The sequence below is a fragment of the Carettochelys insculpta genome, chromosome 5 (assembly GCF_033958435.1).
Source record: "Carettochelys insculpta isolate YL-2023 chromosome 5, ASM3395843v1, whole genome shotgun sequence".
Taxonomy (NCBI): Eukaryota; Metazoa; Chordata; order Testudines; family Carettochelyidae; genus Carettochelys; species Carettochelys insculpta.
The window spans coordinates 128,171,422-128,190,479 of NC_134141.1; the positions used below are offsets into that span (position 1 = coordinate 128,171,422).

General features: G+C 51.0%; 1 protein-coding gene across 3 annotated transcripts in view; it reads left to right on the forward strand.

Annotated features, from left to right (window-relative positions):
* The window catches only part of LOC142013901 (phospholipid-transporting ATPase ID-like), a 127,761-nt gene that overhangs the window by 39,345 nt on the left and 69,358 nt on the right, over nt 1–19,058 (forward strand). For 2 of the 3 annotated variants that reach the window (XM_074995894.1, XM_074995896.1), the window contains exons 4-9: nt 9,618–9,731; nt 11,752–11,850; nt 13,061–13,122; nt 15,524–15,596; nt 15,795–15,865; nt 16,489–16,571. In XM_074995894.1, coding sequence (XP_074851995.1) covers nt 9,618–9,731; nt 11,752–11,850; nt 13,061–13,122; nt 15,524–15,596; nt 15,795–15,865; nt 16,489–16,571 — 502 coding nt within the window. The remainder of the gene's footprint in view (nt 1–9,617; nt 9,732–11,751; nt 11,851–13,060; nt 13,123–15,523; nt 15,597–15,794; nt 15,866–16,488; nt 16,572–19,058) is intronic. The other variant, XM_074995895.1, reaches the window with a different exon arrangement.

Sequence of the window (19,058 nt, forward strand, 5' to 3'; positions counted from 1 at the left end):
CTACAGTATTCTCTAAGCTGGATGCCTCAAGCAGCCGCTGGCTAATTCTTTTAACCAAAGAAAATGCTTAAACGAACTATATTTACCACACCCTTTGGGAAGTTTTGCTTTTGTAGACTGCCGTGTGGGATGACCACTGTGCCTGGAATGTTCCAGAGGAAGGTGGCAGAACTGCTAACAAATACACATAGAGGTGTAGTTTTTGTGAATACTATTTTGGTATGTGGGTCTTTGATGCAAGAGCAGAAGAAAACCCTGTACTGAAGGTAAACAAGAAAAAGTGTGTTTTTGTCTACCCCAGACTGAGTGGTTTGGACAGACAATAAACAGATGGAACCAGGCCTAGCCTTGAGAAAGTAAAACAATTTGAAAATTGAATGCACCAACTAATGTACAGAACTGAGACTTACAGCAGGAATGGCAAATTACCTTGGTTGATACCTGTCAGACTATTCTACACAGACAAAACCACAGAATGAATGGCTGAAGTCCAGCACACCTTGGCTCTGTGGAACAAATCAAGGAATTGCCTTAAAAAAAAGCAGATGAGCTCAACAGTTCATGTTCTCAACTCCTATGAGGTGAGCAAACTCGCAGTGGTTGGTCTGGCGGCCAGCAGATCTGGTGTCTTGTCCCAGCAGCGTGGCTCAGAGTGGAAACGAGCAGCATTTTGCTCTCTCACACTCAAAGCAGAAAAACGATGGAATGTCGGGCAAGCATGTAGATGTGCGAGCGCTTTTGTAGTTCTCTGCAAGTGGACCTGATTCATTTACTGTACACTGTTAGCAGGTGACTCGTAGCCCAGGTTGCTGGGGCTCTCTGCTCCAGCAATGTCCCTGGTTGTGCCACATCACAGACGTTGCTGAGTCAGAGTGTCATGGATTTCAGAGGTTCATCCTGCAAAGCACATGGTGCCATGTGGCACTGGGGAGTGTATCTGTTTACTTAAATTGCCTACCAACAAGTAAACCCTTAACTGCAGCAATAACTCATATCGCTGATAGTGCAAATCAAGGTCCACTCAGTCTAGGAGCTCAGATACGTATGTCTTCATGTCCTAAGTCTGATGCACAGTTCTCCTCCTACCAAAGGGTGATGTGCAGTCAACAACATCTGGCAGCATTGCCGCAGGTCAGCATTTACAGCCTGCCACATGCCCGGGGGGCTCAGTTGCCTGATGGGACAAGGAAACATCATGAACGGCTCAGGTTCACTCATGGTGTTTATAAATAAGAGTAGAGTGCGGGAACTGACATACCCCCCTGCTCCTCGCTCCCAGCTCGCCTCGGAGACTTCTGCTGCCAAATCCATTTTACTTTAACTCGTGCGCCCTTGTGCAGACTGTCCCATAATGTGTGTTTCCCACTGACGGCTGCTGACAGCTGAAGCCAATGCCCAGTTCTCGATACAGCCCTCTTGAGTTGGAAGCTCCTGTTGCGGCTGCAAGTGACTGTCAGTGATGCTGGCCACATGTGTGGGTAAGGAACCGTCCTGGAAGCTGATGCGAGTGCTCCATGGGGTCTGCAGAAAGACGCTTCTGCAGTGAAGACTCAAGATTGGCACTCCAGAAACTATTCCCAGCTCACTGGGTGACCTTGGGCAGCTCAGTGTGCCCTGAGTCTACGGCCTGGGAGGAGGAAGAGGAAGTTACTCCATTACTTCAAGTCCCACAGTGTGGAGGGAGCCCATGTCTTCATGTAACCTAGAAATGAGGCACTTTGACTGAATGAGCCAGCCTTAAGGGTGGCCTACCTACAGGGTTCTCTATTGGCAAAGTTCTGATCTCAGGTGGAGAGTGTGAATCCCATTCCCAGTGCCCACAGGCAGAGGCATGATGACAAGAGACACAGGCCTGGCCTAGGGGCAAGGCGAGTAGGGCGGTTGGTTGCCTTGGGCCACTCACTCTCAGGGCCCCACACTCCAATTGACTGTAGTGTCCGGTGCCCACCGGCCAGGCCCCACTGTCAATGTACCACCTTGGGCCCCACGCGCCTGCCGGGCCTCACTGTCAGCCTGATGCCTTGGGCCCTGCCTGCCGGCTGGGCAGGCTCCAAAGAGGTGTACAGTGCTGTTTAAGGAAAACAAAGGGAGAAGGATTCCTCCAGCTTTGTGGAGCGCAGCAGTTGGCCACTGACTGGGAGAGGTGCGCTGGGGTTTCCATGCAGGACGGGTTTCATCATCTTGTGGGCCACACGTAGAACCCCAATGGGCCACAGGCAGCCCTCGGGCCTCAGGTTGCCCACCGCTGCCTGGGAGTGATCTTGAGGTCACACTGCCAGTCCTCACCCTGTTGGAGCAGACGTCCGTTGCCAGAGCTCAGATGCTTCTCACCAAGAACAAATTAACAAGAAAGGAAAACCCAGTGCATGCTTAACAGCACATCAAGGGGGGCCACTGCACTTCTGCTTGCAAGCTGATGGCTTAAAACATTTTCCCAGACCAGGGGGACCACTTCTTGCCCACCCCTACCGCCTGTGGCCTGAATCTTCTCTCACCCCTGTGCTTGGTGCAGGGAATCCCCATTGGTCCATCTCACTGGCCTTCTGCACATGTCTATTCATGCTTTGATAGAGGATAGCAACTATATGGTGTCTTGAGACATCACCTGAATGCCGTCCACCGGCATCCTCATGCAGAGTGCATCGGACGACACCTGCACTCTCTCTCACTAGCAGGGCCCAGACAAGGGGAGCTGCTTCATCTTCTCCATCACTGTGAGATAACACCGCACCCATGCAAACAATGACTGATGGTACTTTGGTTACCGCATGCTCTGGCTGACCAGCACAGGGCAGGCTGACACCATGTAGCCTAGTGTGGTTTTGAAGCAGAGATGGATCTGTCCTGGAACCCCCTCAGGCTTTGGGGGAGCTCATCTCTGGATCCCAATTTCAGGGGGGTTGGCTGGAATTTTAGCAGAGCATTGGATCAGAACTGCTTGCAGCTTTGAGGAAAGACAAGCCAAGATCTGTGCTAAATAGCTTGAGCTTTTCTTTTGCAGAAGTTCAAGGTAGTTGTGGCTACTGTGTGGAGGGCCTGTATTAGAGAGAGAGAAATGCTGGGAGTGGGAAATGCAAGCCCACGGCACTAACGGTTGTGAGTTGTGTTTCTGTATTTGTTGACAGCTGCTTAAGTACATTCAGAACATCTCAGTTATTCTCCAGATCTGAATAAGTGGGTCTGAAAGCTCAGCACCTAATAAATAATATTGTTAGTCTTTAAGGTGCTACAGGACTGCTTGTTTTGTTCTGTGGCTGCGTCAGACCAGTAACCTTTTCAGACCCATGAGTTCCAAGCTGGTTAAGTAGCCAGTGAAGTGGAAGTTGGTGAAAATTGCAGGGCCCTGTTATGGTAAAATAACAAATCCAAATACCACTGCGTGAAATAAATGCGCAAAGCTGGGATGATCACTGTAAGGATGTCTGCATCAGAGCTGGTCTTGGGGGCCGGTGAGCTGGGTGGTTGCCCTGGACTGCCACTTTCAAAGGGCTGCCAAAAAGCCAGTCCCATGATTTGGGCTTGGCTGCTGTCTCTGCAGCCAGCTTTCCCCTGTGCTGTGCACTCTCGAGCTGACACTCCTCTCCCGGGACGCCCCCCGCCGTGCTGCATGCGCTCTGCTCCCAGACCATCCCCCGGGCTCTGCACGTGCTCCTGGGTGGCCTCTGCCGTGCTGCGCGCTCCGGGATTGGGCTGGCTGCTGGGGGCAGAGTTGGGGCGGAGCGCTGGGCTCAGGATTATTTTGGGGGCTGCCGTTTTCAAGAGGGTGCCGAAATTTGCCCAGGGCTGCCAATTGGCTAGAACCGGCCCTGATCTGCCTCAGTAAGTCACTCGTAGCGACCCAATGGGCAGGTCTCTGCAGTGCCCTGGGATGTCTGAGCTTGGTAAACAACAAGAAGTCCTGAGGCACCTTACAGACCAACAGATGTTAGTCTGTTAGTCTATAAGATGCCACAGGACTTCTTGTTGTTTTGAAGATACAGACTCACGCGGCTCCCTCTCTGACGCTTGAGCTTGGTAATGAACTTAGGTTACAGAGCCTGGCAACCTTCAGAACTTTTCCCAGTTCTGCATTCAGATCTTTGCATTGCCCCTACCCTGGCCTTGCATGGCCCATCCACTCTTCTAGCAGCACTGGACTCCTTCCCAGGGGCACAGCTCTATTGCATACCATTGCGGCTCCTCTCCCAGGGGATCGGAGCAAGAAACTCTCGCAATGAGGAAAAGTACATTGAAATCCCTTCTAAAAGCTCACTACTGCCATGGGGCCTAGAAAAGACCTAGCTGACCACTGCTGACAAATCAACCTAGAAGCCTAGGGCGGGGAGGGACCTCGGGAGGCCATCTAGTCCAGCCCCCGGCCCAAAGCAGGATCAAACCGCAACTAAGTCATCTCAGCCAGGGCTTTGTCCAGCCGGGACATAAAAACCCCTAGGGATAGAGATTCCATCACCTCTCTAGGCAACACATTCCAGTGCTTCACCACCCTCCTGGGGAAATAGCTTTTCCTAATATCCAGCCTACTCCAACCCCTCTGTAACTTCAGACCTTTGCTCCTTATTCTGCCATCTGTCACCACTGAGAACAGCCTCTCTCCATCCTCTTTAGAGCTCCCCTTCAGGAAGTTGAAGGCTTCTATTAAAACCCCCCTCACTCTTCTCTTCTGCAAACTAAACAAGCCCAAGTCCCTCAGCCTCTCCTCATAAGTCTTGTGCTCCAGCCCCCTAATCATTTTCGTTGCCCTCCACTGGACCCGCTCATATGTATCCACATCCTTTCTCTATTGGAGGGCCCAGAACTGGATGCAATACTCCAGAGGTGGCCTCACCATTGCCAAGTAGAGGGGAATAATAACTTCTCTAGACCTGTGGGAAATGCTCCTTCTAATGCACCCCAATGTGCCGTTAACCTTCTTGGCTACAAGGGCACACTGTTGGCTCATCTCCAGCCTCTCATCCACTGTAATCCTCAGGTCTTTTTCTGCTGCACTGCTGCTCAGCCAGTCAGTCCCCAGCCTGTAACAGTGCTTGAGATTCTTTCATCTCAACATGACTCTGCACTTGTCCTTGTTGAACCTCATCATTTTTCTTTTGGCCCAGTCCTCCAATTTATCTAGGTGACTCTGGACCCCATCCCTACCCTCCAATATATCTGCCCAACCCCCTACCTTAGTGTCATCTGCAAATTTGTGAGGGTGCAATCCATCCTCTCATCCAGGTCATTAATAAAGAAGTTGAACAGTACTGGCCTTAGAACCAATTCTTGGTGCACTCCACTTGAAACTGACTGCCAGCTAGACACTGAGCCATTGACCACTACCCGTTGGGCCTGTCCATCAAGCCAGCTTTCTAACCATCCTTCTGTCCCTGGATCCAATCCTTTCTTCCTTAACTTATGGGCAAGAATGTTGTGGGAGACTGCGTCAAAAGCTTTGCTAAAGTCAAGGTATGTCACATCCATTGACTTCCTCATGTCCACAGACCAGTTACCTGATCACAGAAGTTAATCAGATTGGTCAGGCAGGACTTGCCCTTGGTGAATCCATGTTGACTAATCTTGATCACTTTCCCCTCTTCCAAGTGCTCCAAAATAGATTCCTTGAGGATCCCCTCCATGATTTTTTCCAGGGACTGAGGTGAGGCTGACTGGTCTGTTGTTCCCTGGATTGTCCTTCTTTCCTTTTTTAAAGGTGGGCACCACATTTGCCTTTTCCTGATCATATGCGACCTCTCTCGATCTCCACAAGTTTTCAAAGATAATGGACAAGCACGCCTTTGGATCTTCAACAGAGGGCATCTTGCTGCACACAAGATCTGATGGGAAACTGTTTAATCTTGCAAGGCTGAAAGCTAAGTCTAAGGTGTGAGAAGTCCTCATCAGAGACATGCTGTTCGCAGACGATGCTGCTGTAGTGTCTCACACAGAAGACCAGCTTCAAAAACTGCTGGATCAGTTCTCCAAAGCGTGCAAGGACTTTGGGCTTACCATCAGCCTAAAGACGACAAACGTACTCGGTCAGGATGTTGCTGAATCCCCATCAATCAGCATTGACAACTATATGTTAGAGGTCGTCCTCGTGTTCATTTATCTCGGGTCCACCATCACTGACACCCTGTCGTTGGACACTGAGCTAAATAGGAGGATCGGAAAAGCAGCCACAACTCTGTGCAGACTCAGCAAGAGAGTGTGGAATAACAACAAGCTGTACACTCACACCAAAATGCAAGTCTACAGAGCCTGCATCCTCAGCACCCTCCTTTATGGCAGCGAGACTTGGACCCTGTATGCCCGCCAGGAAAAGAGGCTGAACGTCTTCCACTTGCGCTGCCTCAGGCACATCCTTGGAATATCATGGAAGGACAGAGTGACCAACACCGCCGTCCTTGAGCAAGCTGGAATCCCAACCATGCACACCCTCCTCAGGCAGCGTCGGCTCCGCTGGCTTGGCCACGTCCACAGGATGAATGATGGAAGGATTCCAAAAGACATCCTGTATGGTGAGCTAGCCTCTGGCAAAAGACCTCCCGCACGCCCCCAGTTGCGCTACAAAGATGTCTGCAAGAGAGACCTCAGAGAGGTAGACATCGAGCTGGACAACTGGGAAGAACTAGCAGACGACCGCAGCAGATGGAGGTAGGGGTTACACAAAGGCCTTCAGAAGGGTGAGATGAGGATCAGACAGCTAGCAGAGGAGAAGCGAGCGCACAGAAAGCACAATAAGGACTTGCCAGACACCCACCACATCTGCAAGAGATGCAGCAAGGACTGTCACTCTCGTGTGGGTCTTCATAGTCACAGTAGACGCTGTAAATTAAGCCCTCAATTGAAACTTTAAAGGGTGCGATCCATAGTCTATGCAGACTGAAGGATGCCTACTGGCCAAAGGCTCTGCAATGACATCTACCAATTCCCTCAGTACCCTTCAGTGCATTAAATCCAGACCCATGGATTTGTGTGCCTCCAGCTTTTCTAAATAGCTCTTAATCTGTTCTTTCCTCACCGAGGGCTGCCCACCTCCTTCCCATAGTGCATTGCCTAGTGCTGTAGTCTGGGAGCTGAACTTGTCCATGAAGACTGAGGCAAAAAAAACATTGAGTACTTCAGCCTTCCCCACATCATCTTTCACCAGGTTACCTCCCTCATCCAGTAACGGCCACACACCCTCCCTGATCACCCTCTTATTGAGAACATGTCTGGAGAAACTCTTCTTGTTGCCCTTTACATTCCTTGCCAGCTGCAATTCCAGTTGTGCTTTCGTTTTCCTGATTACCACTCCCTGCCCCCGCCCGGCATTCTCCGGCCATAGATTTATCCTCCTCCTTAGTCAACTGTTCAAGTTGCCACTTCTTATACACATCCTTTTGGAGTTTAAGTTCTCCAAGGATTTCCCTAGTAAGCCAACCTGGTTGCCTCCCATATTTACTTTTCTTACTGCACATCAGGATGGTTTGTTCCAGTGTCTTCGGTAAGACCTCTTTAAAATACTGCCAGTTCTCCTGAACTTACAGAATCACAGGGCTGGAAGGGACCTCAGGAGGTCATCTAGTCCAGCCACCTGCTTCAAGCAGGATCAACCCCCACTAAGTCATCCCAACCAGGACCTTGTCCAGCTGGGACTTAAAAACCTCAAGGGATGGAGAATCCGTGACCTCTCTAGGCAACTCATTCCAATGCTTCACCACCCGCCTGGTGAAGTAGTTTTTCCTAATATCCAACCTACACCTCTACCTCTTCAACTTCAGACCATTGCTCCTTGTTCTGCCATCTGACACCACTGAGAACAGTTTCTCACCCTCCTCTTTAGAGCTCCCCTTCAGGAAGTTGAAGGCTGCTATTAAATCACCTCTAAGTCTTCTCTTCTGTAAACTAAACAAGCCCAAATCCCTCAGCCTCTCCTCACAGGTCTTGTGTTCCAGCCCCTTAATCATTTTTGTTGCCCTTCGCTGAACCTGCTCCAGCAAATCCACATCCTTTTTATACTGGGGGGCCCAAAACTGGACACACTATTTCAGATGTGGCCTCACCAGTGCTGAATAAAGAGGAATAACTACTTCTCTAGATCTGCTCAAAATGCTCCTCCTAATGCACCCTAGTATGCCGTTAGCCTTCTTGGCTACAAGGGCCCAGTGTTTACTCATATCCAGCCTTTCATCCACCATAACCCCTAGGTCCCTTTCCATCGTACTGCTGCTGAGCCAGTCGGTCCCCAGCCTGTAACAATGTTTGGGATTCTTCCGCCCCAAGTGCAGGACTCTACACTTTTACTTATGGAACCGCATCAAATTTCTTTTGGCCCAGTCCTCCAATTTATCCAGGTCCTTCTGGATTCTCTCTACCCTCCAACAAATCTACCTCTCCCCCTAGTTTTGTGTCATCTGCAAACTTGCTGAGGGTGCAACCCAGTCCCTCATCCAGGTCATTAATAAAGATGTTGAATAACACTGGCCCCAGAACCGAGCCTTGCAACACTCCGCCTGAAACAGACCGCCATCCAGATATTGAGCCATTGACCACAACCCGTTGGGCCCGACCATCAAGCCAGCTTTCTCTCCATCTTATAGTCCAAGGATCCAATCCATATTTCCTTAACTTATGGACAAGAATATTGTGGGAGACCGTATCAACAGCCTTGCTGAAGTCAAGGTATATCACATCCACTGACTTCCCCATGTCCACAGAGCTTGTCACCTCGTCATAGAAGCTAATCAGATTGGTCAGGCAGGATTTGCCCTTGGTGAATCCTTGTTGGCTACTTTTGATCACTTTCCCCTCTTCCAAGTGCTCCAAAATGGATTCCTTGAGGATTCCCTCCATTATTTTCCCAGGGACTGAGGTAAGGCTGACGGGTCTATAGTTCCCTGGATTGTCCTTCATATTAGCTTCCCAGGGGGTCCTGCCCATCAGATCTCCCAGGGAGCCGCAGCCTGCTCTTCTGGAAGCAAGGGTCTGTATGTTACTGCTCACCTCTCTTTCTTTTGTCAGAATCCTGAAATCTACCATCTCATGATCACTGCAGCCCAGGTTGCCACCCACTATGATTTCTCCTGCTAGTTCTTCCCTGTCGATCATTAAGGATCATTTACAGAGCTTCTGTATTTTTAACACTGCATTAACTCTATGACTCAATGCCTTGACCACACTACCCTTCTACTGCGCTTCTGTCTCCCAGCCTGCTGTCTGTCTGTCTGTCTGTCTGGAGTCCTACAGAGGAGCAGCTGCATTGATCCCGGTTTGCGGTTTGGAAAGCACTTAGCTTATTGTGGGTGCAACCAGAATCAAACAAAACACAACACCTTCATTATGTGCCAGTCACAAAGAGAACACCAATGTGTCACCTACAATAGAAGGAAGTGTGTGTGTGTGTGTGTGTGTGTGTGTGAGTCATACGCACCTGGTGCCGCAATGTCACAAACTTACAGTAACTGTACTGGGTCCCCAAAGAATTCGGTCTGTTTATCAGAATTCGGTGTGAGTGACTTGGGCGAAAGGAAATGTTTTTGAGTGGCTGCTGTGGACAATGTTATTGCTAAACTTAGACCCGTACGATTCTGCTGAACCGGGTTGTGCTGCAATCTCTCTTCCTGTTTTACCATCCGTCTGTTTGCTTCTTGGTTCCACAGAATAATTCCATCAAGACGTCGAAGTATAATTTCTTCACTTTCCTGCCTCTCAACCTGTTTGAGCAGTTCCAGCGAATAGCCAATGCCTACTTTCTGTTCCTGCTGATTCTGCAGGTATGAATTCACTCGCCTCCTTAACAAGCTGTCTTGCCTCTCCGCGGTGCCTGGCCATTGGCTGACTTGGAATAAGGCACCAGCTGTGCACATAAAGTCAGTGAGCATCTTATAAACCCCTTGAGCAGAGGCATAAAACTGGCAAGAAAGGAAACTTGTTCTGCTGAGCTCTGCTGAACAAGGTGGAGTCCCCCCTCTGGCAGGAGTGCTTCCCTGTTAGACACACTGGCTGGAGCCCAGGGAGGGGAAGATTTAGTTAATGTTTACAAGGGGTGTGTCCATTTTTCATCTCCTGTTCTGCAGGTGAGCACTGCTGCCTGCTAGTTGGTTCCCTTGGGTGGCTTCCTTCTTCAGCACCCAGTGAAACCTGTCCTTACCCTTCAAAGACAAACTGCTGGTACCCACCGTGGCATAAAAGAAGAGAGCTGGCTTGCTAAGATTCACATTTCCTTGAGCCCCAGTGTGTTGCAACAAGAAGCATGATGTTAATTTACACCAAATGGGGCAGCCTGCTGCTTTCTGCTCAAAGCAGGGAGGAGGTGGTAGCAGAAGGTACCGCTGGAGAACTCATAGGGGACCCTGGCCTGAAGTTTGCCCATCTTGATTGTAATGTGGCTCTGCCCTAAACCTGAGCATATCTCACAAAGCTGTATCAGCACCTCTGCACCTTTGTACTTTGCTGAAACACTGATAAGTCCCTGTACTTTGTAACTGTCACACCACCTCCCTTACCCGTTAGAGAGTACGGCCCTCACGGAGGACGGGTCCTAGGGCGAGTTGAATGTTTCTAGTTTGTCTTTTTAGAGCCATGCAGGCACAAGGAAGCCAGGAACACCACCTGTTAGAATCACCTTTGCCACACTTGGGCAGCTCAGAAATGACGGCAGAATTTTACTTGACTTTAAAACCTCTCCTGTGCACGGAGAGCAAACCTGGGCATTGAACCTCAGGGAGGACGTTGTTCAGGGAATGATAAGAACCTAAAAAACAGGCTGATGGTGGAAGTGCCTTCTCAGCCACAACTGAAGCCTTGGTCCTGGTGTGTGACTCTAGGGCTGCTTGTCTGTAATCTGTAGGTGAGATTTACAGGCTAGTTCCTCTAGACTCTTCAGCCGTGTCTTCTGCGGAGCTGTTGAAGGTGAACCGCAGATAAAATGTTTTTGCTTTTCCATTGCCTTGCTCACGATGGGCTCATGGAGATGGCTCATGGTCCTTACCTGTCAGCTTCCCCCCACCTGCTTGTCCATCCCCAGCACCTCCTGTTACAGAGACCATCTCCTGTGCCCATTCTCCGTTTACTCTGAGGGCGTTGGCACCCTTTGTAGGACTTGGAAAGGACAGTGGAGCAGAACGTGGAATCCCAAGCTGCCTCTCTCCCGTGCTGAGGGCTTGTCTGCTTTGCTGTAACTGGTATAGACTCATTACACAATCCCCTGGCGGGATGCAGTTATCTTTGTGTGAAGGTGCTTATGCCAAGGGAGCTATCCCTGTATAGGAAGGGGGTTAATTATACTGGGGAAAAGACACATGTTCACCACTGTAACTATGTCCACAATGGGCATTTTACCAGGAAAAAAATGAGTGAGATCAGTTTCATTATTGTGTGGGCAGGGCTACAACTTGGTCTCCCACCCTCCACAATCAAAGACAGGGGAAAGGCCGGCCACATCTCAGCCCATTGAGAAGCCACCATCCCAGGTCTCTGACAGTCAGTGCTGAAGTCCTCCAGCAAAGACAGAAGTTGGGTTTTGATATTTCTAATAGAAAAAGCCTGGCGGGAAATAAACCCTCTCCGTTCCCCCAGCCCCCAGTGCCTTTGTACATCCTGCAGGAATCTGAGGAGCAATTTTCCTTTGCGGCTTTGTGTGTAACGATGGCACAGAATGTCCAGCTCTCGCTGAGGTTTGTGTGCAGGGTCAGAGCTTTCAGCAGCCTCCCTGGGATCCCAGCGTGGTCTTTGTTCACTTGTTTGTTACGTTGGCTGCACAGCTGTTAACCCCTGGCTTTTCCTCTCCCGCAGCTCATCCCACAGATTTCCTCCTTGTCGTGGTTTACAACAGTGGTGCCGCTGGTGCTGGTGCTTGCTGTGTCGGGTGTCAAGGATGCCATTGATGACTTTGTAAGTTCTTTGAACTTCCATCCCTTAGCTCAGAGCACGCCTGCAGCTCTCCAGGGCCAGGACTGATGAGAAACGCAGTAAATAGAGCTGGGGGCAGATGATTGCAGAGTTTGTCCATGGTCAGTCCAGGGCACAGCAGTCAGGGCCCAACATCCACACTGAATCCCCTAAGCAAGCAGCTGGCGTCTTCAGAAGTCCTGAGCACGAACAGCTCCGTTGCCTTCCAGGGGCACAACGGTCCCGAAATCGATGCCAGACTATGCAGGGAGGAATCTGATCTCAGGCTCCCAAGTTGGAAAATCTTGGCTCAGAACCCAGACCCCATTGCAGGGCTCCTTCGGAAGGTGCTCTGGGGAGGCAGTTGGGGGTGATGGTAAAAGTCCCGTTGGCTCCAATGGGAGTGGGGCAGGGCCTGGTGCTGAGGCCTTTCCAAGCTCTTGTGACATGGGCATTGGCACAGCATTTCTGCGCTCCTCCAGACACCTTGCTTGTTTGGTCCAGGCACACAAGGGGCGGGCAGTTCTGAAATCCTGGTGCAGTAAGGGCAGCAAAGCATCGCCCTGAGACATAAGGGACACACCCAGAGCCCCTCTGGGCCCTGCATGGAGCAGCAGTGAAATCATCCTCCCAGCACCTTGTTGGCAGGACTGTGGCCATCCAATCCAGCCCAGGGTTTTGTAGGGCTTTGGGTTAAATGACACATCAGGCTCTCCCGATCTTTCTCCTTAGCGTGGGCCTTTCCATACCAGCCCACCTCTTGCCTGTCAGTCTCTGTACTGCCAGCTCTGCGGCCAGATCCTGACACAGTTAAACATGGGCTTCACTCTTCAGCCTAAAATGCGGAGGGACTCCAGAGGCTTGGTGCTGGGGGAGAGACCCCACAGGCCTTGGGTCACAGGTGAACACTGTTGGAAAGCACCCAGAAGAACTGGGTGCTGGGCTCAGGGGCAACAGCCACTGTGCAGGGAAGGCCCTGGAGTTTCCCCTTTTCTGTCTTTGAGTCATTCCGCCAGCTGAAGGTGGTTTCCCCTAAAGAGGAGGGGTAAGAAAATAGAAAGAGTCATGGCACCGTTCTGTGCTTGCATTTGTGCTTTCAGCATTTCCCCAGCTGGGCAGGAATGCTGAAGTGGGATCGCTTTGCCCTCTGATCACACGCACTGGGTTTCTGCAAAGTTTCTGCTAGCACCCTGATCTACTTTATGATTTTCAGAATCGACACAAAAGCGACAATCACGTCAATAACCGTCTGGTCCAGGTGCTGATTAATGGCAGGTAAATCTTATTTCTTCGCTGGAACTTGGGGGTGAAGGTTTGTCTCTGGGAGAAGCTTCTGCAAAAGATCAAAATTTCTGACAGATGCAACGCATGTGACAGTTCAAATTCTGTGCTATGTGAATCCTGTTGTCTCCCTTCTGCTTCCACTGGAGAAAATGGAGGTTTTGTGTTTGTATCACTTTATGGGACCCCAAAGTGTGCAACATGCTCCAGAGTAGTTGTTCCCCCATGCCCAGCAAGAGAGCTCCATTTTACTATGCAGCCGCCGCCTGTTCCCGACAGTCTTCCCAGGAAAGTGAGGTGTTTGCAGAGTGGTGTGCTATTGTCTGGTGAGCACAGCTGGTTAATGAGCAGGAAAAGGTGCCCCCCTTGGTCAGTGCAGGTACTAAAGCCACCAAGTCGGGCTACAGATTTTAAACGGGAGATACCAACTGTGCACTTTGGCAACGACTGATCGTTTAGTGAAATATCCCAGATGTCCCAGATATGACTGCAGTCCCCTGTGTCGTTGGTTGGGTTAATTATTAATCCCTGAGCAGATAGAACTAGACCCAATCAGCACAGACTTCACAGTTAAATTAACGACTACAGTATGCGCATTCACACACACACACACACACACACACACACACTGCCATCTACAGGGTGGAATCAAAACTGCTCCCTTCTGTGTCGGGCTCCCTAGTGTTAGCCAGGGCTTTTTTGTTATGGCAGTATGTGCCGGTTCTGTGTACTGGCACCTCCACATGAATGTTCCCACCGGTGGGATTCCTGCAGCTGAGGCATCCGGTGGGGGCTCTGGGCCCCAGCCGCAAGGCTGTGGAGTTTCCCCCATCCCTGAGATGGAGTGCCCATGGCTGAGGCTGCTGGCAGGGCTCTGTGCCCCACCCGCAGGGCTGTGGGGTCCTCTCCTTCTGGACCCTTACTTGGATTTCTGTGGCTGGGGCTCTGTGCCCCAGCTGGCTGCCAGCCGTGGGGCTTGCGGGGTCCCCTCAGCTGCAGATGAGAACCAGCACCAAACGCTTTTGAAGAAAAGCATGTTAGAAATGATTTTCCTTTTGCTCAGGTGCTAGGGCCCTAAGCTTTTGTGGCAAGTGGGTGAGTTCTGGGCTGTCTGTCCCACCAAGACCCGAGTGCTGAGGACAAAGGTGAAGTACTTGGTTGACCAATGTTAGGGATCATGACAGCCATTTTCAAGTACCACCAAAGAGAGTTACAAGGATGAGGGAGAAAAATTGTTCTCCTTGGCCCCTGAGGACAGAACAAGGATCGATGGGCTTAAACCACAGCAAGGGAGGTTTAGGTTGAACATTAGGAAAAGCTTCCTGTAAGGGTGATTAAACACTGGAATAAATTGCCAAGGGAGGTTGTGGAATCTCCATCGCTGGAGATATTTAAGAGCACGTTAGACACACCTATTGGGGACGGTCTAGACCATGCTCGGTCCCGCTGTGAGGGCCAGGAACTGGACTCGATGCCCTCTCAAGGTCCCTTTCAGCTCTAGTGTTCTATGTGTCTATGATTCTGCTGTGCACAATGCTGTAGACACCAGCGTATTGTGCAAGCACCGCCCAAGGGTACAGGTCATTCGATAAAGCTGGAAACTCACACTGGGCGGTAGCTGTTGGTATTTCCAATCACACGCTCACTTCCATCTCCACTGAGCAGAAGTGCTTACGAAGCAATACGCAGAATTCCCTTCACCTGTCTCGCTGCTGGGGGGCCGATACCAGCATTGCTCCCATTGAACCCAAGTGGAGTTTTACTGATGACTCCACTAGGACACAGATCAGAGCAAATACCAAGTCTGCCTGCAAACCTAATCGGGCAATCGCTCACCTCTTACGTTTCTGCACGTGCAGAAATTCTTCTTTGTGTATGAGCCAGGGGCCTCAGCATCTTGTTTTGAGCATAAGATAGCCATGACTAGGACCGATCAGCACAAATGCACCTGCAGCCGTTGCAGCTGGGCTGCTGCCCTTTTTGACATTAGACCCACAACAGCCAGAGCTGCCTTTGTACCATCTGCTTTTCTTTGTGGGGATATAGACAGCTTATGGAACTAGGTCTGTTTCTAAGTGCTTTTAGCAGTATCTGCTGAAAGCAGAGAGGGGGTTCTCTTCCCGGAAGCGAAGGAAAAGCCCGTATCTGTGCTAGGTTCATATTCTGGAGCCTGCTTGTCAACTGCATGTGTGTGTGACCCTCTCCAGTTTGTTATGGATTTATACAGGCACTGACCAGGGGCCTGTTGTGGCCCCAGGCCCCTTTGTGCTAAGTGCTGGACAGACACAGATCAGAATGACGGTCCCTGCCCCCGACAGCTCACCGTCATGTCCTGATGTTACTGACTCTCCCAGGACCTGGAGCACTCTCCACTCTGTGACTCTCTCTCTTGCAGATTGAAGGATGATAAATGGATGAATATCCAGGTGGGAGACATCATAAAACTGGAGAACAACAACTTTGTGACGGTGAGTGAGCGCAGTTTGCTGCGTCTCTTTGTAATTACTCCTCATAATAAAGGCACGATTTAGCGAGGAGTGACGCTAACAGGCTCAGAGATTTTCAAATGCACGTTCAGTGTCGTGGAACTGGCCTCTGTGCCAAGATTGCAAGATCGCATCTCCGTGGCCCTAAGCTCGTCCTGCTCTGATTTTATTTGTGTGCAGGCTGATTTGCTGTTACTCTCAAGCAGTGAGCCGCACAGCCTGACGTACATCGAGACAGCTGAATTGGATGGGTAAGTGAGTCGGGCTGCAAACAAGGCTCAGTTTGACGGGGTGACTCTGGTGTCTTGAGGCCCAGCTGTTTCTGTGTTCTTGGCGCTGCCTCAACCAGAGACGAATCCCCAGAGATCTGGCTGTTCGCACCAGGAGACCTGAGGGCACACAGCCGTGTATTCTAACCCTACTGCAGAATGCTCTTTCAGCATCGCCTCCCGGAAAAGCATCTTCTGTTTTCTGGTGAGAGAACAGATCTCTGCCCAGGACACATTCTCCTGTCCCAGGCCTAGATCCCAGGGTTCCTGCAGGGTCAGATCTCATTTCACCTTTTTAAGTAAGGGCTATTGAGCACTAGAGGCACAGTTATCAGAGGGGTAGCCGAGTTAGTCTGTCTCTTCACAAACAACAAGCAGTCCTGTGGCACCTTATAGACTAACATATTTTGGAGCATGAGCTTTCGTGGGCAAAGGCCTGGTGTTAGAACATCGAAATAACTTATTTCTGAAAACGCACAGTGTAGAGTAAGGAAGTGTCACCCGCAGACCTTGCAAGCTGCAGCTGGACTGTAAAGGATAAGATCGGTGCCAGGACCAGAAGTGGGACTGGTCACGTGTGAGTTTGACTCATGCTTTTATTATAGGGAAACCAACCTGAAAGTGAAGCAGGCGCTGACGGTCACAGCGGAGCTGGGAGACAACCTTCAGAAACTGACTGATTTCTGCGGTGAGTTCCAGTCCCAAAGCATCTCCCGCATGACTTGAATTCCACCCCAGGCCAGAACTCTCCCCTCCAGGCCACGCTGCAGGCCCTGGCTGCCCACTCGGCCCAGGTCACTGTCCAAAGCTGGCAGAGGCAGAGTCTGCTCTAGGTAGCCTCAGAGCAGAGCAGCTCCTGTGTGCCCCCATTGACTGAGATGGGTGGGCAGACACATGGTGAGCTGCAGCTCCAGCCCAGTTGCTTTGCGTCTACCCAAGACCCATCAAGTCCTCCGGGTAAGGCTCCTGCTAACAGCCCTGTGAGAACCCAGATAGGCCGTTGCTGGCTTGAATTCCCTGGCAGTTCTCAGTGTTGGTCTCCAAGTGGCTTTACGCTGGTGTACGCCCATTGACTTTACAGCAGTTACACTTCACTTACACCAGGACTGGGCGCAGAACCAGCACGGCTGCACTCCCGGGGTGGGGGAGGGAAGGGTTCCCTGTAGGCTGAGTGCTCGGGCGGCCACCCAAGAGATTCGGGTGCTGCCCAGCTGATTAGCAGAGTGCCCACGGCACAGAGTGGTGCACTTCCGCACATGTCTTGGCCACATAGCAAATTCGTTCCATCCACAGACTGGAAAGTCAGAGGGCGCCCTGGGAGGGGGGACTTTGATCTCTAAGTTGAGCGCTTTGCCCTTCCATCCTCTCGCAGTCTTCCCAACACTACCACTGAGGCAAATCTGATACCGTTTTGCTCTCCTTGCCAGGCAGCTGAAAGCCCACGTGTGCCGCGAGATTGGCCCCACCCCAGCCAGTGGTCTGTGGTCCCTAGCTGAAAGGACTGGGAGGGCCTGATCCTTGTGGGCAGGTTTCCACCTCACAGAAATCACAGCTGGGCTCTTTCCTCCTTTAGCCACAGCAGAACAAGCCAAGGACTTCTTTTTTCCTAGCCTCCGAGGGCAACAGTTCAAGCAAGGGCCTGCAAAGCCACCACCTTTGGCTTGACTTTCTCTACCCTAAACCCTCGGCAATATGCACAAAAAATCCCCAACCTCAACAGAAACAAAACGTTCCATTGTGCACACAGCTCCGCTGCTGGGAGAGGATGAGAGATGCCAGGCACATCACTCAGGGCCCAGCCAGGCGGTGGGGGGGTCAGAAGCGTGGTAAGAGACCCCGTAGGGAAGGGAGTGGTACAGAGCACTGGTCTGGACGAGCTGGTGTTCTCCCTGTGCTCCAGGGACTTTCCTTAAGCACCAGGTTCCTAGGAACTGAAAACTGAATGGCTGTGAAATGCGTTGATGACTTCACTGGCGTAGCCACGATAAGGGGCAGAATGGTGATCAGCTGATCCATGTCTCACCCAAGCTGCGTCTACACGTGCACGCTACTTCAAAGTAGCGGCACCAACTTCGAAATAGCGCCCGTCGCGTCTACACGCGTCAGGCGCTATTTCGAAGTTAACTTCGACGTTAGGCGGCGAGACGTCGAAGTCGCTAACCTCATGAGGAGATAGGAATAGCGCCCTACTTCGACGTTCAACGTCGAAGTAGGGACCGTGTAGACGATCCGCGTCCCGCAACGTCGAAATTGCTGGGTCCTTCATGGCGGCCATCAGCTGGGGGGTTGAGAGATGCTCTCTCTCCAGCCCCTGCGGGGCTCTATGGTCACCGTGGGCAGCAGCCCTTAGCCCAGGGCTTCTGGCTGCTTCTGCGGCAGCTGGGGATCTATGCTGCAGGCACAGGGTCTGCAACCAGTTGTCAGCTCTGTGTATCTTGTGTTGTTTAGTGCAACTGTGTCTGGGAGGGGCCCTTTAAGGGAGCGGCTTGCTGTTGAGTCCGCCCTGTGACCCTGTCTGCAGCTGTGCCTGGCATCCCTATTTCGATGTGTGCTACTTTGACGTGTAGACGTTCCCTCGCTGCGCCTATTTCGATGTTGGGCTGAGCAACGTCGAAGTTGAACATCGACGTTGCCGGCCCTGGAGGACGTGTAGACGTTATTCATCGAAATAGACTATTTCGATGTTGGCTGCATGTGTAGACGTAGCCCCAGTGTCCCCAAGCTGTGGATCTCTCTCTCTCTGCACAGTGGGATCTCATCAAACACCTTTCTTGGTCTCATCCTCAGTCATGCATCTAAACCGTATCACCAGGTTTCTCTGCCGTGAGGCCTCTTGTTCTGGGCTTTCTTACTTCCAGAGCTCTTTTAGGCAGTATACTTCCATGGCTGCACTCCTGGGGAAGCCCTCTGTAAATAGTGGCTCCCTCCTTGCTTGTGGGGTTCAGATCCCTATTTTACAACAGTGGCCATGGCGGGTAACTGCGTGGGAAGTTAGAGAACGCCTTTCTCAGCCGGTTTGGCTGATGAGGATGGACACAAATGCTGTTTCTAATGAGCATAACTTAAATCCTTTAACGTCTTCGATGGTTAAAATTCTTCCCGTGTTTAATGTTCACAGAATCTCACGGAATTTTGTTGTAAATAAAGGGGCTCTCTTTGGGATATTTAAGGTGAA